This window comes from Vulpes vulpes, chromosome 9, assembly GCF_048418805.1.
Source record: "Vulpes vulpes isolate BD-2025 chromosome 9, VulVul3, whole genome shotgun sequence".
Lineage (NCBI taxonomy): Eukaryota > Metazoa > Chordata > Mammalia > Carnivora > Canidae > Vulpes > Vulpes vulpes.
This window is the reverse complement of record NC_132788.1, coordinates 109,460,573-109,483,808: the sequence shown is the minus strand read 5'-3', so window position 1 is coordinate 109,483,808 and position 23,236 is coordinate 109,460,573. Positions and strand designations below refer to the sequence as shown.

Sequence of the window (23,236 nt, the reverse complement as noted above, 5' to 3'; positions counted from 1 at the left end):
CAGGCACCGGGACCCTCGCCTCCCCGAGACCTCAGTTTCTCTCTCTGCCCCGGTCGCACCTCTCGGGCGCTTCAGTTTCCACCCCTGGCGATCTGGACGCTGAGGAGATCCAGGCACAGAGCTGGTGGGGCCTCGACGCCTCGTGGCCCGGCCGCCCCTTCCTCATCCCCACGCCAGGGAAACTGAGGCACAGGCGCCATCCTGAGGTCAACATGAAGCAAACCAGGACCCCCCCATTCCTTTCCCCCTGCGTCCGAGCTGCGCGTGGGGCCTGGGTCCCCGGAGGGGAGGCCGCAGCAGACAGAATCCGCCTCCTGCAAACGGGAAATGTGCTTCTAGCTCCGACTTCATTAAGGGCCGCGGGGAAAATGCGGTGAGAGAAAGGGAGGTGGGGGGAGGCGGCTGGGGAGGACTCCCTGGAGGCGGCGGCGGCTCCGGGCGGAACAGGGTGAGGGCACGGCAGTGCCAGGGCCCAACCGACCCAGCAGCTCGGAACCATCTCTAAAACCTTGGAGGACGGACGGAGAGCCAGGCTGAGGGGCGGGGGTCGGGTCGGAGGAGGAGGTGGGGGCTCCTCAGCACTCCGGGTGGCTGCATGGCCAGATCCCTCCCAGGTCTCCCTGAGGGCAACGGCCCCCTCCCTGTTCCCGCTCCCCAACCTGAGCCCCAGAGGACAGACAGGCTCAGACAAGGGGGTGAAGCGTCTCATCTCCGTCACCCAGGAGACCGTCACCTCTAACAGAAAGACCCCCACCATCCCCACAAGGCCCTCACCCCAAGGTTCCCACTCCCAGGGACCCTCACCAGCAGATGACACCCCCAGGGACCCTCACGGGTGGGGGAGGCCCAGCCCAGGAGAACCTGCCCCCCAGCTGCTCAGGGCCGCCAGGCAGAGGCCGTCGGGGGGCGGGAGGTGCAGGTGGCGCCAGCCCCGGGCCTGCTGCTGATTTCCCCGAGGCGTGGACCTGGCCCCCCGCCCCGTCCCCCTCACCCCCCCATCTTCCAGCCTTCCTGTCTGTGCTTCTGCGCATTCCTTCCCGCCCCGTCTGTCCTGACCTCCGCGCAGGGTCCCCGCCAGCTCGGGCCCCCAGCCCCTGCCTCTCAGTCGCCAGGGGGGGTCGGGGTGAGGGCGGGAAAGCCCCTTGGGAAAGCCCCGGGGAGCAGTGGGGGGGGGGTGCACCACTATTTAAGGCGTGTCGTCGGGTGGGCGGAGGGCGGAGGACAGAGCACCGAGCATGGAGCGGGGCCTCGCCCTCCTGCTGCCTGTCTTCCTGGGGCTCCTCCAGCGAGGCCGGGGTGAGCGGGGCTGGGGGCTCCGCTGGGCAGGGCGAGGCTCAGGGTGGAGGGGGCCCTGGGGGGACTCGGGGGATGCAGGCGACAGCGGGGAGGCCCTCGGGCGGGTCCGAGGTGCAGGTCTGCAGTTGGGGGGCCGAGGCTGGGGGTCCAGGGTCGGGGAGTGGGGGGCGTCGGGGTCCAGGGGTCCAGCATGGGGGTCCGAGGCTGGGCATCAAGGTTGAGGGTCCAAGGTCGGGAATCCCAAGTCGGGGTAGCAGGGGTCTGCAGCCCAGGGTCTGCAGCGGGGGTCCGAGGGGGGTCCGAGGCGGGGAGGGGGTCCTGCAGCCCAGGGTCCGAGGCTGGTGGGAGGGCGCGGCTGAGCACGCATCTGCCGGCAGGTGGGCCGCTGGAGGTGGAGCCCCCAGACTCCGTGGTGGCCGTGTCCTTGGGCGGCTCGCGGCAGCTCACCTGCCGGCTGTCGTGCGCCGACCGCAGGGCCCCGTCGGTGCAGTGGCGGGGCCTGGACACCAGCCTGGGCGCCGTGCGGTCGGACGCAGGCAGCAGCGTCCTCTCCGTGCACAACGCGTCCCTGTCGGCTGCCGGCACCCACGTGTGCGTGGGCTCCTGCGGGAACCTCACCCTCCAGCGGACCGTGCAGCTGCTGGTGTTCGGTGCGCTCCACCACCACCACCACCACCACCACCACCCCACCCCCACCCCCCACCCCCCGCTTGCCGCTGGCAGCCCTGCCTACCTCCGTCCCAATACCGCCTCTTCCTGGGAGTCTTCCCAGATTGCCTACCCTGCACCCCAGCCCCAGAGCCGCATCCATTCCCTGCTGCCCTCAGCCCCTCCAGCCACCTGAGCCCCCCCTTTCTGCTCCGGCCCCCTCGGGCCCTTGACACAAGCTGTGGCCGCTGGGTCCTCCCCCGACCCCAGGCCCCTGCTCTCGCCTGGGCCCCACCTGCAAGCCCCCTCCTCAGGGCCCACTGCTGACCCTGGGGGCTCAGCCCACCCGCCTCCAACCCTCTGTCCACAGCATTCCCAGACCAGCTGACTGTGTCCCCAGTGGCCCTGGTGGCCAAGCAGGACCGGGAGGTGGCCTGCACGGCCCACAACGTCACACCTGCCAGCCCCGAGGCCCTCTCCTTGTCCCTGCTCCTGGGGGACCGGGAGCTGGGGGAGGCCCTGAGCCGGGAGGTGGAGGAGGAGCCGCAGCAGGGTGAGGACCTGCTGTTCCGGGTGACGGGGCGCTGGCTGCTGCCCTCCCTGGACACCCCCACCCTGCCCGCCCTCCGCTGCCGGGCAACCATGACGCTGCCCGGCGTGCAGCTGAGTCACCAGCGGGCCATTCCAGGTGAGTCTTTGCGGTTCCGGGCAGCCTGCAGTCAGTGTCCCTCGGCTCCTCCGAGCCTTGATCGGCGGTGCCCAGGGGCCCCCCTGGACTGCTGGCTCCACCCCTCACCCCTGGCCCCTCTGTGGACGGACCACAGTCCTCCTGCCTCCAGGGTGATGCTCCTCACAGGTTTACTGAGCGCGACCCTGGGACAGGCTCCCTGCGACCCCGTCCTGCTTTGCCCACAGGCCTCCAAGGCTCCTACCTCCCTCCTCCTAAGTCCACGGAGCCCTGAACCACCTGCCCTCACCTCCTCCCTCTCCGCCCATCACTCTTCTCTAGACACATGGCCTCCCAGCTGCTGCTCCAACAGGCCAGGCGCGGTTCTGCCCCAGGACCTTTACCCATGCTCCACCCTCCACCGGGAATGCTCCTCCCCAGCTCTCTGCTTTGCTCCCTCACTCACCTTCCTCGGGTCGCCCTCCCAGTGAGGCTTCTCCTGACCTGTCTAAAGGGCCAAAGTATCCTTCCTGCCGCTTCCACGTGTGTGTGTACACACACGTGCACAGGCGCACATGAGCACTTTCTCCTACTGTATGTTTTTTAACACCTTTTTTCAATACCTGGCATCCTGCATTTCCCGCTCCTTTTTTTTTTTTTCAAAGATTTTATTTATCCGTGAGAAACACATGGAGAGGCAGAGACACAGGCAGAGGGAGAAGCAGGCTCCCCGTAGGGAGCCCGATGCGGGACTCGATCCCGGGACCCCGGGGTCACACCCTGGGCCAGAGGCAGATGCTCTACCGCTGAGCCCCCAGGGCCCCTCCTGCTCCCTTTTTTCTATTGTCTGCATCCCCTACTGCTGGCTTCACTGAGAAAGGAGTATGTCTTGTTCACGGCTGTGTCCCCCCAGCGGCTAAAACAGTGCCCAGCACGTAGTAGGTGTTCGTTCTGGGTGGGCGGGCGGGCGGGTGGAACCACGGTGCCCAGCACATAGTAGGCGCACAATAAATACTTGCTGAATAGACGGATGAAAACCCTTCATGTGGGGCCGAGAACACAGTAGGTGCCCAGTTCCCGTCAGACGCTACTAACTTAGCAAACGTGTCTAACGTGGGACGGGCCTCGTCCACGTCATGGAGCCTCCGGCAGCCTCTCCCCAGGCACCCTGAAGCCCCCATTAACGCACCGGGGGCTGGCGGAGGTGCAGATGGAACGAGGGAGCTCCCAGGGCGCTGGGACGGGGTGGGGGGCCGAGAGGTGCAGCGGGAGGGCACGCGGAGAGGCCACAGGGTTTGAAAGATCTTTCACGGTAGGATGCGCTCTGTTTTCCAGTCCTGCACAGCCTGACCTCCCGGGAGCCCCCCGGCACGACCTCCCCCGGGGCCACCCTAGAGCTGAGCTCCACCCGCAGCTCCGAGAGTCCTGCACCCCTGGCCGGGAACAGCTCCGCCAGGCCCTGCCGCCCCAAGATCCACCAGTCACCCGCAGCAGGGGGTCTGGAGCTGCTGTGTGAGGCGGCCTGCGGCCCCGGGGTGGCCGTGGGCTGGACGCAGGCGCCCGGGGGGCTGGAGGCCTACCAGAGGCGGGAGGCCGGGGCCCGGGCTTGGCTGAGCGTGCCCCGGGCAGGGTGCGGCCCTGAAGGCTGGTTCCAGTGTCGCCTGGACCCAGGGGGACAGATGGCCAGCCTGTACCTGGTCGCGGAAGTCTGTGAGTTCCCGAGGGGTGGGGTGGGTGGGAGCCTCAAGAAAGGGGCCTGCCCAGCCTCGGTCCCCTGTCCCGTCCAGGGGGCACCTCGAGGGCTGTGCATCTCGAGGCCTCTGGATTTCCCAGCACCCCGACAGCTTTACAGCCTACAAAGGCCCCCGGAGTACAAGTAGGACACAGCCCCTCCGGCGGCTTCAAGTGTTCTAGTAGCCACATTTGTTAATAAGAAGGAGACAGTTTACATTTACGTTCTTCCTTCCCCCCCAGCTCAGTCTCCAAAACGCCAGGCCCTCTGCGCCTTTCGCCACCAAGTCCTTTGCCATCCCCGCGGGTTTGCACCCCTCAAAGGTCCTTCCTAAAACCTCAGGAGCTCAGCAAATGAGGGAGCCCCCAGCAGAGGCTGCTGAGCTCTCCCCGCCCCCCTCCCTGCAAAGAGGTGCTCAGGGCCCCCCGCTTCCTTCCCCCAGGCTCCCCGCCAGCGCCCCCAGCCCTGTGGACGGGCAGCTTGGTGCTGGGGCTGCTCCTCCTGGCGCTCCTCGCCTACCGCCTGCGGAAGCGCTGCAGGCCCGCCCGGTGACCACCGCCCCTCCCGACTGCGCCCCCGGAACCGCCCGCCCCCCCGACCTCCGGTGCCCAGAGGGCAGGGCTGGGGCCCGCGGCAGGGGGCCCGCCAGGCCCCGGCCCCCCCGGCCCGCTCCCAGGGGTGCAGAGCTGGAGAATAAAGAGCACGCGCTCCGGCCTCAGTGCTTCTGTGCGTTACCGGGATGGGATGCCGCGCCCTGCACCCCAGGATGGGACGGGGCAGGGGCTCCGCCTGGGAGGGGGGGGCTGGCACTCCGGGGCCTGACGCCACGCAGGTGCCCGCTAAAGGGAACCTTCTCCCTGTCGGGGCGGCCTGGGGTCGGGCGGCGGGGGGGCAGAGGCCGGGAATCCGGCGGCCCACCGAGGGCTGGGGGTGCAGACGCTCAGACGGAGACGGGACCAGGCTGACCGGAGGCCGCGCTGGGCCGACGCTCAGTGCGCCGCTGGCACCATCCGCGGGGCGTCCCTGACAACCAAGGAGACTGGTTGCTAGGGGACCATGCTAATGAAGGACTCGCCCGCTACCAAGATGGCGAGCAACGCGGCTTCAGGCCAGAAACCGTGCCCTTCCTAGAGAGCCATTTTGGAGTCTGGCAAAATTCCGGTTCCGGGCCCAGGCCTGGTAGGCTAACCAGCACACGCGGAGGACCCCGGAAGAAGACGGCTGATCAGAACGTGGGGGCGTAGGGGGCGGGCGGTGGTAAGTGGCACGGTCTAGTTATTCGCCAGTCTTCCAGCCCGATCCGGCGGCCCTCTGCCCTCAACCAAGATGGCCGCCGCGAGGCACCACGCACTGTAAGCTACACCGGCACTTCCGGTCCCGCTGCCCTCAGCGAAGATGGCGGCGGTGGAGAAGCGGCGGCCGGCGGTGGCTCCGGCGGCCAGTTTCACGGACAGCGGCCGGCCGGCGGTGTCCCGAACAGCAGCACCGGCCGACAGCGAGGAGGACTTCCTGCGGCAGGTCGGCGTGACGGAGATGCTGCGCGCGGCGCTGCTGAAGGTGCTGGAGGCGCGGCCCGAGGAGCCGATCGCCTTCCTGGCGCACTACTTCGAGAACATGGGCCTGCGCTCGCCTGCAAACGGCGGCGCCGGGGAGCCCCCGGGTCAGCTCCTGCTGCAGCAGCAGCGCCTGGGCCGCGCGCTGTGGCACCTCCGCCTGGCTCACCACTCCCAGAGGTGCGGGGCGGGGCGGGGGCCGCTGCGGACCGGGGCGGGGCGGGGGCGGAGCGCTGGGGACTGGGGGCGGGGCCTGAGTGCTGGGGGGCGGGGCCGGGCCGTGGCTGGGGGCGCGGTAGGGGCGGGGCCTGTGGGCGGGGTCTGGGCGCTGGGGGCGGGGCGGGGGCGGGGCCTGAGTGCTGGAGGCGGGGCCGGGCCGTGACTGGGGGCGCGGCAGGGGGCGGGGCGGAGCTCTGGGGCGGGGCCTGGGCGCTGGGGGCGGGGCGGGGGCGGGGCCTGAGTGCTGGAGGCGGGGCCGGGCCGTGACTGGGGGCGCGGCAGGGGGCGGGGCCTGGGCGCTGGGGGCGGGGTTGGAGGCGGGGCGGGGGCGGGGCGCTGGGGACTGCGGACGCGGAGCCCCCCGCCCCCGAGCTGCCCGCTGGACACTGGTGCGCTGGGCTCCGCGGGCGCTGGACGCGGACTGCGGGGCTGGGGGGCGTGGGGCGGCGCCCGGAGCTCTGGCCGCTGGTCTCCGAGACGCCCTTCCGCAGGCGCAGTTCCCCCTTGCCGCCCGCCCCCACCACTCCTAGAAACCACCGGCCCAGAGAGGGTCCAAAGCCTCGGAGCGAGGCCCCCCACACGGGGCTCCTCCTAGATGCCTTCTTACTAGCGTCACGGCGTCCCCGTCCATTAAGCCCGAAAGTGGATGTTTCCAGGGCGGGGCAGTGGAGACTGAACAGCCGGGACCCCCAGGCCCCGGAGGCAGCTCCCAGCGGGCAGGGCCAGTGCTTCAGGCGCAGGGAGAGGAGCGGGCAGGTGCGCGGGGCCCCAGGCTGCCCAGCCTCCCCGTGGCTGAAGCATGGTGCCCGGGAGGGGCTGGCACCGCCACCCTCCCGCCCAGCAGTTCTGAGCCCACGCAACGTGCTTGAGGAATAGGTGTTGAGCGGACGGCCCCCATCAGGTGGTTGAGGGGAAGCTTTCGGCATGCAGCACCCACCAGGTGAGGTCGTGACAGTGCGGGTGGGCTGGGCCTTGGCTGGGGGCTGGGGTCCCTAGAAGCAGAACCCGAGGCAGGCAGTCACGTGTGCCCCCAGGAGCACCCAGGAAGGGAGAGGACACCTGGCTGGCAGGGAGTTCCCTCGTGCTTCCGCGCCTGCCCACCTGTGAGAGGCACGACCAGAGACGCTGGGGAGTGATCCCGTGTGGGAAGGGGGGCGGAGGGTGGGAGTCTGAGCAGAGCACACACGCGCTCTGCAGGCCATCTGAGGCTTGCAGGGGCGACGGTGGGAAGGAGGTGTGCAGAGCACTCCTAGGTAGTCCGCAGGGCCGTCCACGGAGAGGAGAGACCACTGGTTGGGGGACGTTCTCAGGGTTGCTCAGGGACTCAAGTCGGGCGGCTGGGGGATGGACAGCAGGTTGTCAGCTAGGAGGGGTCGTGGAAGCCTCAGGAGAATGGACAGGAGCCCAGGACCCAACCCTGAGGAGTCCCAGCCTCAGAAAACCCACAGAAAATCATGATCAGGCCAACCGGATGGGAAGGGGGAACCAGCAGACAATGGCATCCCGGGACATCTTACAAAGGGGAAAAGTCATCCGCGGTAGGGCCACCATGTTCCGTTGTGCAGGTGAAGCACTGCACGAGTCACTCACCTGTAGCCAGTCCCAACGAGGGTACTCCTGTGGAGGCTTCCTGAGGGTTTCCCTAAGTCCCGCAGAGGCACCTGGTGGGCTGGCGGCACTCCCGTGTCCAGTGGCCCACGTCCGAGGGCTGAGGAGTACCTTGGGTTTAGGGCCAGGAGAGCTGTATTCGTGTCCTGTGGCTGCCCTAACAAACCACCACGAACTTGGTGGCTTAAAACAACAGAAACTTGAGGTGCCCGACCGGCCCGGTCAGTAGATCCTGTAACTCTTGATCTCAGGGTTGTACGTTTAAGCCCCACGTTGGGTGTAGAGGTGACTTAATAAAATCTAAAAGCAAAAAACAAACAAAAAAAGCCACATAAACTTATTCTCTCACAGTCCTGGAGGCCGGAAGTCTGAGATCAAGGGTCAGCGTCAGGGCTGCGCTCCCCCCGGAGGCTCGGGGGCGGGGGTCCTCCTGCCTGTTCCAGCTCCTGGGCCCCAGTTATCCTTGGCTTGTGGCCACATCCCGCCAGTGCCCGTCCGTGTCCCCCTCTGAGTCTCCGGTCTCTTTCTCTCCTAAGCACAACTGAATTGAGCGCCACCGCATCTCATGTCCAGGTTGTCAACTGACTGCATCTGCCAAGACCCTGTTTCCAAATACGGTGGCCCTCGCAGGTTCCAGATAGACGTGCATCACGGGGGCCTCTGTGCACTGCCCTGCAGGGGTGTTGGAGCCGCTGGGGGCACGTCGGGGCTGCAGGGGCATGGCGGGCGGGGGCGGGGGTGGACGTGGGGAGTGGCCAGCGCTGGAGGCAGACGCGCCTGAGCCCCTAGGCTCACCTGGTCTCCCTGGAGACAGAGCCAGTGGCTAACTCGGAAGACCGGGTCACTTTCGGGAGCTCCTGAGCCCAGCCCGACGGGCCAAAGGCAGAAGCCAGGCCCGTCCCCTCCCCCTGAGTCTGGGCAGCTGCCCTGATGGTGAGCGGGGCCGTCCTTGAGGGCCCCTTGGCACGAGAGACCTGGGGAGAACTCCCCAAACCCCCTTCCTGTGTGGCGCCAGAGCAGAAGCGCCGGCCTCCAGGGGCCCCTCGGCCATCCCCTGTCAGCCTGCAGGCCCCAAGGGCATGAGAACGGTGTTCACGTGACTGGCTGCGGGCTGTGTGCCAGGCGGGCAGGGTGGGGGCGGATCTGGACGGGGTGGCCCCCTCCCGGGGCCTCTGAGCTGCTCCGCGGGCCCCGTGACCCGGGAACCTGGCAAAGGGCCCCAGCACGTCCAGCTGCCTTCGCTTGGTCTCCGGGCCGGGCTGTCCTGGACGCTGCAGGGTGCTGACCCACACCCCCGGCCTCTATCCGCCCGGTGTCGCCAACCAGACGTGCCCCAGATGTCCCCAGGCGGCCCTGTGTCAGTCACCCCCCGGGAGCCCCCGGCCTACAGCGAAGAGGCTCCGTGTGTCCCCGTGGAACCTTCCACACGTGCTCGCACACGTGTCATTTAAGCAAAGGCTGACCTGTGGGTGCTCGCCGGGCCCTGCCTCTCCGGGAAGCCTGGTCCCCGAGCCGCGTCCCGCAGAGTGGGCGCCCCCTGGTGGCCGCGGGGAGATGCAGCCGGGTGGCGGGGCTGGAGGCTGGTGTCGCCCTCAGGATCCCGCGCCCACCCTGGGTGGGACTACGCCTGTGGGGGTCCTCCAGCCCTGGTCACGGGGACACCCCCCCCCGGCCGGGCACTGTCGTAAGTCCTGGGCACGACTTCCGTCCTGTCCTCACGGGAACCCCGCAAGGCAGGGATGAGGACGAGAGCCGGGGACGGTGACCAGGACCCAGGTGCAGGTCCAGGTGGGCCAGGTGCTCATGGGGGGCGCTGGGTGCCCCCGGGACTGGCTCAGGAGAGCCGGCGGCGGGCGGCCCGGGAGCTGGGGAGGGGGGCGGGCGGCAGGTCCCAGGCCACCGTCCTGTCGGGACAGCTGCACCAGGGCAGCAACAAACAGCTCTGAGACCTCAGCGGCCCCGACAGGCCGCGGGTTGACCCGGGCCTGGCACCGGGGCGCGGACCACGCTGCTCGGGCTCCCACACTGGCCTCGGCAGGGCGCACACGAGGCCTCCAATTCCGCATCTTGGTGGAGCGGGTCACAGGCTCGTCCGCACCTGCGGGTGCCCCCTCACCTCCTGCTCACCTGTGCCCCCACGCCAGGCGGGTGGGCAGCGCCGTGGGGGGCACGCCCGTGGCCCTGGGACGCCAGGCGGGACGGAGGCCCGGGTGTGCGAGCCTCCAGGGCACAGGCCGACCCCGACCCACTGCCGAGCCCCTGGCCCCGAAGCCAGAGTCTGTGACCGCTGCCATTTCCGGCTGCGGGGCCTGCGTCCTCAGCGGCCATGGGTCGGTGACAGCAGGGGGAGCGTCATCGTCCTTCCCGCTCCTGCCGCAGGGGCTTTGGGGCTTGCGGGGCCACTAGGAGGTGGGGCGGCCACCCCTGTGATGCAGGGTGAACCCGCAGGACTGGGACACCGTGTCGGGTGCCACCCTCGTGCTTCGCAGGCGCCCGGTACAGCGTCAGGGCCAGTGAGTGAGGGGGAAAGGGTCTGTGGCCACGCGGACGGAGAAGAGCCCCAGCTAGGAGCCCCCCTGCGGCTCCGGTACTGCCAGGCCTCGGTTTCCCCCTGTAACGGGCTCTGACCCTCAGGGCTCCTGGGGGCGCACAGCCTCAGCGCAAGCAGGGCCACCCACGGGGAGCCCAGACGCTGTGCGGGTCACGCAGGGGGTGGACCGAGCCACACATGCCTCCCCGCGGGGCTGAGCTGGGGGCGCCCGTGCCTCTGCTGGGAACCCTGGCGCTGGGACCCCAGGCCAGCCGGGCCCTGAGCCTCCCCACCTGCCTGTGCGGGGAGCGGGGGGCAGCTCCCGAAGCTCCCGGCACAGCCCGTGTGGGTCGGGTCAAGGGGCCTCAGGTCAGCAGACAATGGGTCGTACTGCCGGTGTCGTGGCTCAGCCTGTCGCAGCCCGAAAGGCAGCAGCAGCAGCGGCGGGTCAGCGGGTGGACTCGGGCAGCTGCTGATAAACCTGTTGGGCCCGATTTCCACGGGATGCGGGCCGGGGGGTCGGGGGGGCAGTGGGCGGCCTCGGCAGTGCACACGGAGCACCTGCCGTGTACCAGGCGGCGTTCTGGGCGCTGGGGGCCGCGGGGGCCGACCCGTACACCCCGATGTGGGCTCCTGGGCTGACGTCCGGACACAAATGAAACTGTGTCATCAGGCAGGGGTGGGGGCCCCGCAGGGCGACCCCTGAGCAAGGACTCAGAGGAGCTGCAGGAGCCGCGGGGAGACCGGGGGAGGGCGCTGTGGGCAAAGGACGCCGCCAGTGCCAAGGCCCTGGGGCCTGACCACGCCTGGTTCTCGGAGGGAGATAGAAGGGGACAGGACTCGGGGCAGCGGGCGGGCGAGGGGGCCAGGGGCCACCGGGCCCGCCGCTGGCCCAACGCTCCCGCCCTCCCACAGGACAGCCTTCAACAACAACGTCAGCGTGGCCTACGAGTGCCTGAGCGCCAGCGGGCGCAAGAAGAAGCCGGGGCTGGACGGGCGCACCTACAGCGAGCTGCTCAAGCGCATCTGCCGCGACGGGGAGGCTCCCGAGGAGGTCGTGGCCCCCCTGCTGCACAAGATCCAGTGCCGGGACCACGAGGCCGTGCCGCTGGACGTCTTCCGCGCCGGCATGCTCACCTGCTTCGTGCTCCTGGAGTTCGTGGCGCGGGCCAGCGCCCTGTACCGGCTGCTGGAGGACCCGGCCCTGGCTGTGGCTGACCGCCGGGTGGGCCAGGCCGTGCTGGACACGCTGGAGGGGGCCCTGCAGGCCAGCGACGGGGCCCCGGTGCCTGCCCGCTACCTGGAGGCTGGCTCGCGCCTGGGCCCCGACAGCCTGGCGCTGGCCATGGACCGCGCCCTGGTGGCCCGGCGGCCCAGCTCCCCGATGACCCGGGAGGAGTTCCTGGAGAAGGCCGCCGCCCTCTTCATCGCCAAGGTCAAGCCCGTGGCCTGAGCCCGCACACCTTGCCGCCCCCTCCCGCACCCATAGCGAGGTCACAGCCGCGTGTCGCAGATGCGGGTCTGGGACTGGGGTATACCCGCAGGCAGGGGCCGGGCAGGGAGCCCCCCACCCCCTTCAACCCTGACATCGCGCCCCAGCCCCGTCAGGGGGCCTCGGGTCCCAGGAAGTGGGCACCCCCGCCCCCACAAAGGCCCCTCCTCCCGCTGGTAATAAAATCTGTTCCCAGGCCGAGGCCAAGCGCAGTGTGTGTGCCCCCCTCACCCCCACCCCGGCCGGTCCAGCTTGCCCCGGTGCTGCCTGGGGTTGGGCTCGCGGCTTGCACAGGCCAGGGCGCCCCCGAACTCGGCTTTGTGGAAGCGGATGGCGCCCGGGTGCCTGGTGAGGTGCCCTGGGCCTCAGCTTCCCAGCTGTTGGAGGAGGACGACATCGGGGTGATGGGGGAGCAGCGGGCACCTGCAAGCCCTGCAGGGCCACCTGCCCTCTGAGGAAGCGACTGGCTACCCAGGCTTTGCAGATGGGGAAGTCGAGGTGCGGGGCCTGCTCAGAACCCACGCACCACCCCAACCTGCGCCGCCCCGTCCAGAGCCCACTGCCCACTGGGCGTCCCCCCCCCCACCCCAGGGGCTGCTTCTGTGCAGGGAACGGCGGGCAGGGAGGGCGGCCGGGGTCAGACTCCCAGCCCCCGACAGCTCCAGGCTCAGGGACCAGGACAGCCCTGCTCTGCCGGGGGCGACCCCGTGGGCAGAGTTGAAGCCCTCCCGCGTGCTGCAGGGGGCCAGGAGCACCAGGTCCCCGCTTCCTGGCACAGGGCGGCCCATCAGGGAACCGGTGACTTGTGGCTGCTGACTGTGCGTTTTCCAAAAACGCCCACGGCACCATTTCTGCTCCCAAACGCTGGCCCAGAACTTTCCGCCCCACCACCAAAGGCAGATCAATAGGTGGCATCTGCGTGAATTTCAGTGGCTGTGTGATGTGACGTCATTTCCACGGCCGGGTCACAGAGGTGGCACCTGCCCCCGCCCCGCCCCCAGTGCTTGCGGACTCACTCCGCAGCCGTGTTGTGACCCGGTGACCAGGTTCACGAGCTACACGATCCTTGTTTTCAGCCACAAAGTCGTTGGCCCGTTTATTGTGCAGCGCTAGGTCCCTGGAAGGTCAGCTGTCGCGGGTCCCCACCCACCTCGCCACCTGCACGCTGGGCCCGCCAATCCCGGTGCCCCGGGTGCTGGACGAGGGGCCCCGGGGGCACAGGGCAACCCCCTGCCTCAGGTGGGAGCCAGGACCGCGGCCTCCCGGCGGCGCCACCGTGCCTGGGTCCAGACATCCCCGTGTGTTGTGACCCGGCTTGACCTCTGCCAGCCGACGGTCCCTGGGGCGGATGGGACCTCCTTACCTGGCCTGGACCTCCCCCTCCCCACCTCCGCCCTGAAGCCTCCTCCTCTCACCTGGGCTCCGGGACCTCCCGGCTCCCCCCGTGCGTCCTCCTCGGCTTCAATTACTGCCTGGATGCCCGGGATTCTCAAATTCACAGCGTGGGCCCCCAGCCCTGCCCTGGAGGGCCAGCCACCTACCGCGTCTTCCGGGGACACCCCAAGCACATCCCAGGCCCCACATAGCTGGGACCGACCCCCTGCGACCTCCGGAACCTGGGGCTCCCCGGAGTTGGCGGCCCCGCGGCAGCACCCAGGCCTCCCAGGGCCGAGGGCTGGGGGATGCCCCCCGTCCCGCTGGCTGCCGTCCACAGCTTCATCCCACCGCCCCGTCCTCGGGGTGATAGCTGCAGGTGACCCGGCGGTGGCCGATGACATGCAGCCCGGGGATGTTTTTCCTGAGGTGGCTGAGCTGGGAGGACCTGGCCTGCAGCGGTTCTGTCACAGGCCCCGAGCGCAGAGCCCGCACTGGGCTGACCCGGGGACCCCCGGCTCCCCGCGCGGCCTCGCTCTGCCCCGGGTATGCCAGGCTCTACTGTGGCGGCTCGTCCCCACGTCAGGGCCTCTGTGCACCTCCCCCTCCGTCCGTCACACGCTCCTGGGGACCTCAAGGCCCGATCCTCGCTCCCCTCCCCTGACACCATCGGGGTAGAGCCCCCACCGCTAGCACTCGCCTTGCACTGTCGCAGCTCCTGCTGCTGCGTGTCCACCGGCTGGTTTGTGACCTCCGTCCCACTTCCCCAAGGGGGAGGCTTGGGCACTTCTGGTCACTGCCGTATCCTCAGCACGTAGGTCACGAGTCAGTCAGCTTTGCAGTGGAACAATCCAAAGCTCATAGATGCGTGTTCAATTCCTACAGCTGTCGTGACAAACCTCCACACACTTAGTGCCTTAAACCATTCACACCAATCCTCTGACAATTGTGGGGTCCTTCCGCCCAGGCCGTGACCCGGAGTCCCGGGATCGAGTCCCGCGTCGGGCTCCCTGCAGGGAGCCTGCTTCTCCCTCTCCCTGTGGCTCTGCCTCTCTCTCTCTCTCTGTGTCTCTCAGGAATAAATAAATAAAATACTAAAAAAAAAAAAAAAAGGAACTGATCAGCTTGCACATGTGGACATGTGGAGCGTGTGGAGCGTGCGGGGAAGGTCAGCCGGCCCGCCTTGGGGGCACGCGCGGGGTCACTGGCACAGCCTTGCCCATCGGCTCAGGCTCCCCGAGTGCCAACTCCGTGCGTGGCGCTTGTGCTGACGAGGTAGCCCCCCCCCCGACTCCAGGCCCAGGTCCTCCCGGCTCAGCCACGGGGTGCGGCCTTCTGAGAAGCCCCAGAGCTCCCTCGTCAGATGGCTGAGCCATGTGCTGTTCCTGGACCACACCGCCGCGGCTCTGCCTGGGTGACCGGGCCCTACGGCCGGGGCTCGGGGCTCAGTCCAATTCGAACGTCACAGACGAAGAGTGGGACGCCCCCACAGGAAACCGAGGTGCGGTGGGCACAAACCCTGGAGGCCTCAGAGCCCGGAGCCGGCGTCCCTCGGGGGGGAGGTGTGACGCCCCTCGTGGCACCTGCTGGAGCGGCCCCAAACCAGTACGTCCCTTTACATCTCCAGAACCAGCCCCCCCCCCAATGCTTCGCGGGGGAGCGGGGCTTCCATCGGGAGATCCTGGGATCTGATTTGCAAGAATCGTGATCACTTCTAATTACTATTTACTGGCAAGCTGCCCCATGCCGCTGCTGACGTGGGCGCCGCGGGCACAGAACGAGGGCCAGGGAACCCTTGGCCAGGGGCACGGAGCCAGGTGGCCCGGGGTGCAGGGCAGCGGCTGCCCACTCTGCGGATGGGAACATCAGGGTCCCCGCCTTGGGGCAGCCGCCGGAAGCCGCTGCCGGGCCCGGGGCTCTTCCTCCCGTCCTCTGTCCCTCTCCTCTAGATGAAATGCTGCTTCCCTTGCCCCAGACGAGGCTCCCTGTGTGTCCTCACCTGGGCGACGGCGGGGGGGGTGGGGGGGGTGGCAGGTGTTGGGGCACCTGGAGGAGGGGCTCGCAGCACAGGTGCTGGTCTGGGGCCTGACCCCGACACCTGCCGGCGAGGCTGCGGGCACAGCGCCACGCCCACCCTCTGGTCCCCGAGGGCGTGGAGGATGGAGGCGGGGGCCAGGTGTGCACGCAGGTGTGCGTCCAGGTGTGCGTCCAGGTGTGCGCCCGGCGCGGTGGGGACTAACCCCGCCCCCAGCTCGGCCACGCGCTCCGCTCCCCCGACGGGAAACTGAGGTACCGCCCCCCCGCGCCCGCCCGCCGCTCCTCCCCTTCCGCGAAGCCACCTGCTCCGCCCCGCCCGGGCCAGGCGACCCCGCCCCGGCCCCGCCCCGCGCTGGGACGTCATAGAAAAGACCCCAAAAGCCCCGCGGCGCGTGCCGGGCCGACGCAGCCCAGCCCTGCCCGCCTCCCCGCGCACAGACGTCCGGGGTGCTCGTCCGAGCGGCGGGCGGCGGCGGCGGCCTCCCGGGGGTCGGAAGCGCCCAGGCGCCTGCGCGCTTGGCCTCCCCCCCCCCCCCGTCCCTCCCGGCGGGCGCGCCTGCGCGCTCGGCGGGCCGGGGGCGGGGACTCCACTTCCCGGCGTGCCCCGCGGGCGGGCGCGCAGGCTCAGTGCGGGCCCCGCCGCGGCGCGCAGGCGCGGTCGGGGGGCCGGAGGCGGCGCGCACGCGCAGCGCGGGGCGGGGCGCGCGGGCCAGGCGGAGGCGAGCGCCGGGCGGGCGGCGGCGCCAGAGCGAGTGGAGCGCCCCGGGGTCCCGGGCGGCGGCGGCGGCGGCGGCGAGGAGGAGGAGGAGGAAGGCGGCGGCGGCGGCCCCGGCGTCCCCCCGGCCGGCGCGCGCCCCGGCCCGTCCCGCGCCCCCGCGGCGGCCCCGCGGCCCCGCGCGCCCCCGACCCCGGGCCCCGCCGCCGCCGCCATGGCCCGGCCGCTGGTGCCCAGCTCGCAGAAGGCGCTGCTGCTGGAGCTCAAGGGGCTGCAGGAGGAGCCGGTGGAGGGCTTCCGCGTGACCCTGGTGGACGAGGGCGACCTGTACAACTGGGAGGTGGCCATCTTCGGGCCCCCCAACACCTACTACGAGGGCGGCTACTTCAAGGTGAGCCGCGCCCGCCCCGCCCGCCCCCCGCCCGCCGCCGGCCGCGGGCCCCGAGCCGCCTGCAGCCGGGAGGGCCGCCGCGCGGGCATTGGCCGCGTTTCCCCCTGGTGTGACAGGACCGGAGCCAGGCCCCGGGCGGCCCTCCTGACCTCGCCATCGCGGCCCGGACGGCCCGGGGCAGCTTCTCAGGTTGCAGGGCGGTGCTCGCGGGCCAGAGGCGCGGGCCAAGGGGTCTCCCTGCCGGGCGGCGGCGACGAGCCCTCGGCCCAGGCCGGCCCAGGACCCTCCCTGCTCGGGAGCCTGCGCGCCCTGCCAGGCCCTGCCAGGCCCTGCCCCGCGCGGGTGGGGAGCAGAAGCCAGGCGGCGGGGGAGGGGCGGCCGCTGCTCCCGGCACAGTCTGTGTTTGCACTTTCAGCTGATGTTTTAGCTGAGCCTGCTCGGCCGCGGGGTGAGGGAGCAGCCTGGTCAGCTGGGGCGACTCCCGAGTGGGGAGCACCCCACCGTGGTGCTGCAGTGGGACGAGGGGGCGTGCGCGTGGACGGCCCTGGGCCAGCTTCTGCACCGCCCGGGAGCCCGGCCCGCTGGCGCGCAGGGCACGGATTCGGGGTTGGCCACCTAGTAGCGCATTAGGGCCCTCGCCAGCCTCCTGTGTCTGCTTCGGGCTGCAAGGGCGACGGCTCCGCAGCCGGGACGCTCAGGCAGGCCGGCCCCTGGGTGAGGCCGCAGAGCTGGAGGGAAAGGGCACGGGCTTGGGGCCCCTGACTTTTGCCGGTTAACTGGTTGCAAGGGATTGTGGGTAGATCCTCCAGGCTGGCTTTGGGGGGGAGGGGTCATCCCACTTGAGAAGAAGGGACTGGAGCTGGGCCACGGCCAGATTTACAGATTTCCAGCGCGTCTGCCACAGGCCCTGTCCTGCGGGAGGCCAGCCTGGGCCCCACACCCAGTGTGGTCCTCGTGCAGGTGGGACCGGGAGGGAGCGGAGCTGGGGAAGCGCAGGGAAGTACCACCGTCACTTCCAGCCGCTTCCCCCAGCGCCCTGCTGCCAGCCCGGCCTCCCGAGCCTCCTCCGTGAGCAGACGGGGTGCCAGAGACGGGCAGTTCAGAGGCCTCCTCCCGGCTTACCGCCGGGCGTCCTCAGCGGGGGACTTTCCTTCTCTGAGCCTGAGCTTGCTCAGTGCTGCGGTCTCCCCGGGGGATGCTTGACTCGGTGGGTGCTTGGTGCCAGGGAGCCCCACCCCCACCCCCGAGGGCCATCACTGGAAACTCTCAGGGCAGGTTCTGAGTTCCAGGAGTGCTCTGCAGTCGCCAGCCAGCTGCCTGCCTCCTGGGCCTCAGCACAGTCACCCCAGAGCAGAGGGACTTCCCCCAAATGCCCCGAGTGCCCCCTGCCCAGGAAGGTGACTTTCCAAATTCGGGCCTGGGGGAGTTGCCACACACGTGCCCAGCTTTGGCTCCCAGCTCGCTGGCTCGCCCCTGCCGGCCTGGAGCTCCGCCAGGATCCGGGGCCAGGCCTCCCCACGTCTGGGCCTGGGGCTCAAACAAGCCAACGCAGCTTCTTTACCTGCTGGGGCCTGAGCAGTGTGTCACCTGGGCAGGTGGCCCTCCCCAGTCTGCCCCGTGACCTTCCTGTCTGCCTTCCTGGCCCCCCCGTGATGGACACTTGTGGGCAGAGAGCCCGTCTGTCCAGCGCTGACTCATCTCCTCCCACAGGGCCCGGCCCACAGAGGTGTCGGGAGTGATTGCTGAGTGAACGCGCGTCTATTTTAATCTTCCCCACAACCTGGAAACTGAGGCCGAGGAGTCCACCACCGTGCGGGGGTGCACAGCTCCCAGGGCCCTGCCAGCTGGGGCCGTGTGCCGGCCCGAGCCCGCCGCACGTCCCTCCCACAGGCCTGAGCTGAGCATGGCCTGAGACCTGCTCCCAGCTGCGGGGTGGGGCCCGGATCAGCTCGGGGGACCCTGAGTAGTCCTGGGGCCTGCGGGGGGTGCGTGCGGCAGGCGGGGTCCAGGTGGCCTCTGGGCAGGGGTGTCTGTCCCGGCTCACACCCTGGTCTGCGGCCCTGGGCTGGGGGCCGTGGGTGGCACTGGCTGAGCCCCTGCGCTCTGCCCTCCCAGGCACGCCTCAAGTTCCCCATCGACTATCCCTACTCCCCGCCGGCTTTCCGGTTTCTGACCAAGATGTGGCACCCCAACATCTACGAGGTGAGTCCGCCGCGTGCCCTGCAGCCTCCCTGTCGGGGGACACGCTGCAAGTGGTGAGCGGTGTGGACCCTGATTCCTCCGTCCTGTCCCCGCAGACGGGGGACGTGTGCATCTCCATTCTCCACCCCCCAGTCGATGACCCCCAGAGCGGGGAGCTGCCCTCAGAGCGGTGGAACCCCACCCAGAACGTCAGGTGAGAGTGGACCGGGCCCTGTGTGAGGGGCTGCTCAGCAGATGGACCCCTGCCCCTGTGGGGCTCCCTCAGGGCCACGACTCCCTGCAGTGCCGTCCGATCTGCCCTGGCTGGCCTCCCGTCGGGATGCGGATGGCCCCAAAGACCCCTGGGCCAGCTCGCAGGCCTGTCCTCATTTCCTGAAGCCCCCTGGGCCGTCCACCATCAGGAACAGTCAGTCACTGGGAATCTTGAGTCTGCTCTGGCTCCCTCGGTCCCTCCACCTTTCCCCGGGGAGGTCCCCTCTTTCCGTCCCCCATGGAGCCCAGTCCCCTGTGTCTCAGGGCTGAGCCGCTCACCAAGTGGCCCGGCCTCCCTGCCTCCTGGCCTGCACGTCTGGGTCCAGCCCGAGCCGTAACAGATGCTGGTGTCACAGAGGGACCCACTGGCCTTCAGGATGTGTGGGGGGCGGGGACGTGGGTGACGCAGGACGTCCTCGCTTTAGCTGCCCGCACGTCTGCCCCTGCTGTCCTCGGGGCCTGAGACAAAAGCCCGTAGCAGTGAGAAGTCCAGGCAAATGTCGCCTGTGGGGCTGTGGGTCGGGGGGCCTCTGGGCTGGCTTCAGGGTGTCTGGGAGCTCCTCAGGGACACTTGGGCCTGGGGGTAGCTTGCGAGCTGGGCTCCGGGTGTGCCCACAAATGCCGTGGCCCGAGGTGTGTGGCCAGGCCAGAGAGCGCCCTGCACCTGTTCCCCCCACGCCCCCAGGACCATCCTCCTGAGCGTCATCTCGCTCCTCAACGAACCGAACACCTTCTCCCCGGCCAACGTGGACGCCTCTGTGATGTACAGGAAATGGAAAGAGAGCAAAGGCAAGGACCGGGAGTACACGGACATCATCAGGTGAGGCACAGGGATGGCGGTGCCAGGGAGCGGCCAGCCAGGCCCAAGCCACGCACGGGTCCTTCCCCTTTCCCCTGGTCTCTGTGGCCCCCGCCCCACTCTTCTTAAGGAAACGGGTGTGACGTGTCTCAGGTCACCAGGTGTCCCCGTCACGCAGGCGCGGGGGCCGTGTGTCCACCACGTATGATGCGGTATCTGCGAGCACAGCTATGTGGTCTGTGCCACGCGCAGGCCTGACAGGCGCGTACACGAGCCCCCGAGCCTCCACCGCTGAGCTTGAAGCAGGTCTTACCGGGGCTCCTTGGCTCCGGAGCAAGACGGGGCTGTCCTCGTGGTCGCCTCCGTCCCTGGCCCTCGGCCGTGAGGCCGCCTGCGTGAGTGTGGCCGTGACTGCTCACCCCCAGCACTGGCTCCCGTCCTCAGCGTCGTGCTCATGCTCTCTCTCGGGCGGGAGGCGTTTTCCACGTGTGTGTAGAAGTCCCTCTTCCAGAGCAGAGTGCGCTCCTGTATCCGCAGCCGCGCGGGGTGTAGGTTGGCCAGAGCTAATCCCCCCGGGAACAAAGAGGCGAACATCCCCGGGAAGAGCTCCAGAGCTCCCTTTACGGAGCGAACGCTCTGCGGGTCTGGACAGGGTCGGAACGCAGTGAGGGCCCGGCTGGCCCCGGGTGGATGCGTGAGCCGCCCGCGTAGGCCCCAGGGCGGCTTGACCTCATTCTCTCCCTCCCTCGTGCTGCTGGGTTGTGTGACTGCTGTGTCCATTGTCCATTGTTACCTCGGGAGCGGGTTTACGGCCTCTCCTGCCCGACTTAACCCTTCGTGAGGTCGTTTACAAAACCTTCCAGTTCCTGCTTTAGCTTCTATCTAGGAAGACCAGTAAGGCGTGCTTGCACCTGCGTTATGACCCCACGGATCGAGATCTCAGCATTTACTCAAGAGAAACGGGCAGCGTCCACACCGCTACCCAAGTGAATGTTCAGAACAGCTTCGCTTTGCCAACCACTGGCCACAACCCGGGTGTGCGTCCGGAGGCCGGAGGGAGCGAGCCGCGGCCTGTCCGCGCGGCCCCGGGGGCTTGTCAGTGGCTCCGCACCTCTGGGACAAGGGGGCGGAGCCATGGGACCTGCGTGGTCAGAGCCCGGCCGTGCACTGATTGGCAGGGTTCACCCAGGTAGAGCTGCGGGAGCTCACGTGGCTGAGAAGGTGACGCGCTTGTGACAGAGAAACGTGTGCTCGAGGAGTCACGGCAAGGAAGCCCCGTGATCTTACTGGGTCACCCCCCGGGTGCCGTCCTGCGTGGCCTCCAGATCCCCGCCCCCCAGCAGCGCCCGCCACGTCCCTGGGGCCTTCCGCGGCTGCCACGCAGCCCTTGGGCCTCACGCACGGGCCCCCCTCCAGTCACTGGGCGCCGTCCAGAGCCGCACAGGCTCCCTGGGGATGGCGTCCTGCGGCCTCCCGAGCCCCTGGGCCCCGCGGGGTGCAGTTGGGGGCTTCCTGTCTGCCTTTCTGTTGGTTTTTGTTCTCTCTGGTCAGAGTGAAATCACATCCATGGGTCCGGCCCGTTTTTGTGGGTCCAGTGGTGCTTGGTGTGAGCAGGGTCTCGTGAACGATCTCTGCAGTATTGCTCGTGTGAGCTGAGCGTGTTTCACCCCCAAACCACACACACGCGGCCCCAGGGTGATCCGTGCACATGCCGGCAGCCCCTTCCCACGTTCCGTGCGCCCCCCACCCCTGGTCCCGGGAAGGCTGGCCCCTGATGCTGGGCGGGCGCAGCCTGTGTGTGTGGAAGGCAGGGCCGGGCGCTGCGGGGTGCCGGCCCCCTCCGGGAGGAGCTCTGCGACCTCGGGGGCTGCGTGTGGGACCTGTGGGGTCACGGCACCTGGGGGGTCCTGCCCACGCGGCCCGCGCCTCGCCCCAGTTCTTTTCCCAGCCACCTCCCACGTGGCACCAAAATTAAAACCAGACTGTTTTTATCCTCAAGGCTCCCTGTGGGCCAGCTCGCAGGCGCCCACGTGAGGGAGGCTGCGGGGCTGCTCCTGCCCGCCCCCCGCGTGGCCGGCCGGTGGATCCAGAGGGTGCATCGTCAGTGGGTCATCGGTGCCGGGCGTCTGTCCCGGGGGCCATCGCGTGGGGCCGCTGGGCTCCAGGTGGGGACGCTGCCGCCTCCAGAGCGGCGCCGGGCGGATCCGCGGGAGAGCAGCGCGTGGGGGGAGCCTCGGCGTCCTCCGGCCCGTTCTCCTCGTGTTGGTGCTGCTGGTCTGCACCACCCCATCCACCTGTCCACCCATCCGTCCATCCACCCCATCTACCTGTTCCCTCCATCCACCTGTCCCTCCGTCCACCCTGTCCACCCATCCGTCCACCTGTCCCTCTGTCCACCCATCCACCTGTCCACACATCTCTCTGTCCATCACATCTACCTGTTGTCCTGTCCACCCCGTCTACCTGTCCCTCCGTCCCTCCTCGTGTGGCGGGTGCTACGCTGGGGCAGGCCCTGAACACAGGAGCAGGAAGTTCAGGCTGAAGCCCTAATCCCGTCGCCCCGGTGACCAAGCTCTTGGCGCCGCGTCAGGTGGGGTGTTGTGGCTGGCGCGCTGAGCGTCGTGCAGAAGCGTGTCGTGTGCTCCGGGCCCACGGCCCTGTGGCCCTGTGTGCTGCCCTGCTGGCCCCTGCCTTGGCGTCGGGCTGGGCTCCCGGGGAGGAGCCCGTGGGGCACGGCCTAACCCGCCGGCGCGTCTCCTGCAGGAAGCAGGTCCTGGGGACCAAGGTGGACGCGGAGCGGGACGGCGTGAAGGTGCCCACCACGCTGGCCGAGTACTGTGTGAAGACTAAGGCCCCCGCGCCCGACGAGGGCTCAGACCTCTTCTACGACGACTACTACGAGGACGGCGAGGCCGAGGCCGAGGCCGACAGCTGCTTCGGGGATGACGAGGACGACTCCGGCAACGAGGAGTCCTGACACCGCGACCCCGAGAATAAACTTAACAGATTTTACCTCAGCAGGCCCGGACTGTGTGGCGCCGAGACTGCCGCGCGGGAGGGACGCTGCCCGGCCCTTGGGGGGTCTCCTTTCGGGTGTCGCCCTCCCTTCCCGCGTGTGTCCTGGGTCCTCTGCTTCCCAGGGGCCGCCTGCCTCGCCCCGTCCCTCGGAGCCCGCCAGGCGGGGTGGCGGGGCCTGGGGGCCCTGGGCCCCGCCCGTCTGCAGCCCCTGCGGCTGGAGCCAGAGACGGCCCCCAGCTCGCGCGTGGACGGATTCACTTGTGGTCACCTCTTCTCTCTGCTTTGGTTTGTTTGGAATCTAAATAAAACGACTTTATGAGAAGCTAGAGAAGCAGCCTGTCCTTGGCCTCCCCGAAGGGCTGCGGAGAACGGGGTGCCAGCAGGCCCTGGGGGGCGTGGCCCCGGGACACCTGCAGCGCCGCGCGCCCGTGACCCCCGGTGCCTGGGGAGATTGAGGGGGGCCCTGCAGGGATCTGGGGTCCGGGCACAAGGAAGCTGCTGGGTTAACTGCTGCCTGGGGTGGGACAGCTGTTGGCAGCCCGGGGCCACCCCGCAGGACCTCAGGGTGGGCTGACCACCAGGCCCGGGCGGCCCCCACGCAGCCCCCCTGCGGCCACAGCACCGCTGGGTCCTGCGTCGAACTGTCACCCAGGCCTCGCAGCTTCACTCACAGTGGCCTGGATTTGGGGTCGGATGGCAGCGT

General features: G+C 69.3%; 3 protein-coding genes across 4 annotated transcripts; all 3 read left to right on the top strand.

Moving 5' to 3' along the window:
* The first annotated feature begins 1,225 nt into the window (after positions 1-1,225).
* Positions 1,226-4,926, top strand: MADCAM1 (mucosal vascular addressin cell adhesion molecule 1). Of its 2 annotated transcripts, XM_026019349.2 has the most exons (5): positions 1,226-1,296; positions 1,674-1,946; positions 2,315-2,632; positions 3,947-4,321; positions 4,786-4,926. In XM_026019349.2, exons 1-5 carry the CDS (start codon positions 1,236-1,238, stop codon positions 4,893-4,895), a joined length of 1,137 nt encoding a protein of 378 aa, XP_025875134.2. In that variant the 5' UTR covers positions 1,226-1,235; the 3' UTR covers positions 4,896-4,926. The 2 variants fall into 2 exon arrangements, with proteins under 2 accessions (XP_025875134.2, XP_072578185.1); XM_072722084.1 differs by lacking the exon at positions 4,786-4,926 and having other exon boundaries at positions 3,947-4,658.
* A 773-nt stretch (positions 4,927-5,699) lies between these two features.
* Positions 5,700-11,946, top strand: TPGS1 (tubulin polyglutamylase complex subunit 1). The gene is made up of 2 exons (XM_026019341.2): positions 5,700-6,076; positions 11,169-11,946. The coding sequence occupies exons 1-2, from the start codon at positions 5,739-5,741 to the stop codon at positions 11,704-11,706; spliced, it is 876 nt and encodes a 291-aa protein (XP_025875126.1). The 5' UTR covers positions 5,700-5,738; the 3' UTR covers positions 11,707-11,946.
* Positions 11,947-15,899: 3,953 nt separating this feature from the next.
* Positions 15,900-22,855, top strand: CDC34 (cell division cycle 34, ubiquitin conjugating enzyme). The gene is made up of 5 exons (XM_026019245.2): positions 15,900-16,262; positions 18,378-18,464; positions 18,560-18,657; positions 19,402-19,536; positions 22,279-22,855. Exons 1-5 carry the CDS (start codon positions 16,086-16,088, stop codon positions 22,490-22,492), a joined length of 711 nt encoding a protein of 236 aa, XP_025875030.1. The 5' UTR covers positions 15,900-16,085; the 3' UTR covers positions 22,493-22,855.
* Positions 22,856-23,236: the final 381 nt, after the last annotated feature.

Bases quoted from the DNA above. Each gene is read 5' to 3' on its own strand.
- MADCAM1 (XM_072722084.1), top strand. From the start codon at position 1,236: ATGGAGCGGGGCCTCGCCCTCCTGCTGCCTGTCTTCCTGGGGCTCCTC. The intron at 1,947-2,314 runs GTGCGCTCCACC...CTCTGTCCACAG, and splicing joins CGTGCAGCTGCTGGTGTTCG to CATTCCCAGACCAGCTGACT. The intron at 2,633-3,946 runs GTGAGTCTTTGC...TCTGTTTTCCAG, and splicing joins TCACCAGCGGGCCATTCCAG to TCCTGCACAGCCTGACCTCC.
- TPGS1 (XM_026019341.2), top strand. From the start codon at position 5,739: ATGGCGGCGGTGGAGAAGCGGCGGCCGGCGGTGGCTCCGGCGGCCAGT. The intron at 6,077-11,168 runs GTGCGGGGCGGG...GCCCTCCCACAG, and splicing joins CTGGCTCACCACTCCCAGAG to GACAGCCTTCAACAACAACG.
- CDC34 (XM_026019245.2), top strand. From the start codon at position 16,086: ATGGCCCGGCCGCTGGTGCCCAGCTCGCAGAAGGCGCTGCTGCTGGAG. The intron at 18,658-19,401 runs GTGAGAGTGGAC...CCACGCCCCCAG, and splicing joins AACCCCACCCAGAACGTCAG to GACCATCCTCCTGAGCGTCA. The intron at 19,537-22,278 runs GTGAGGCACAGG...CGTCTCCTGCAG, and splicing joins GAGTACACGGACATCATCAG to GAAGCAGGTCCTGGGGACCA.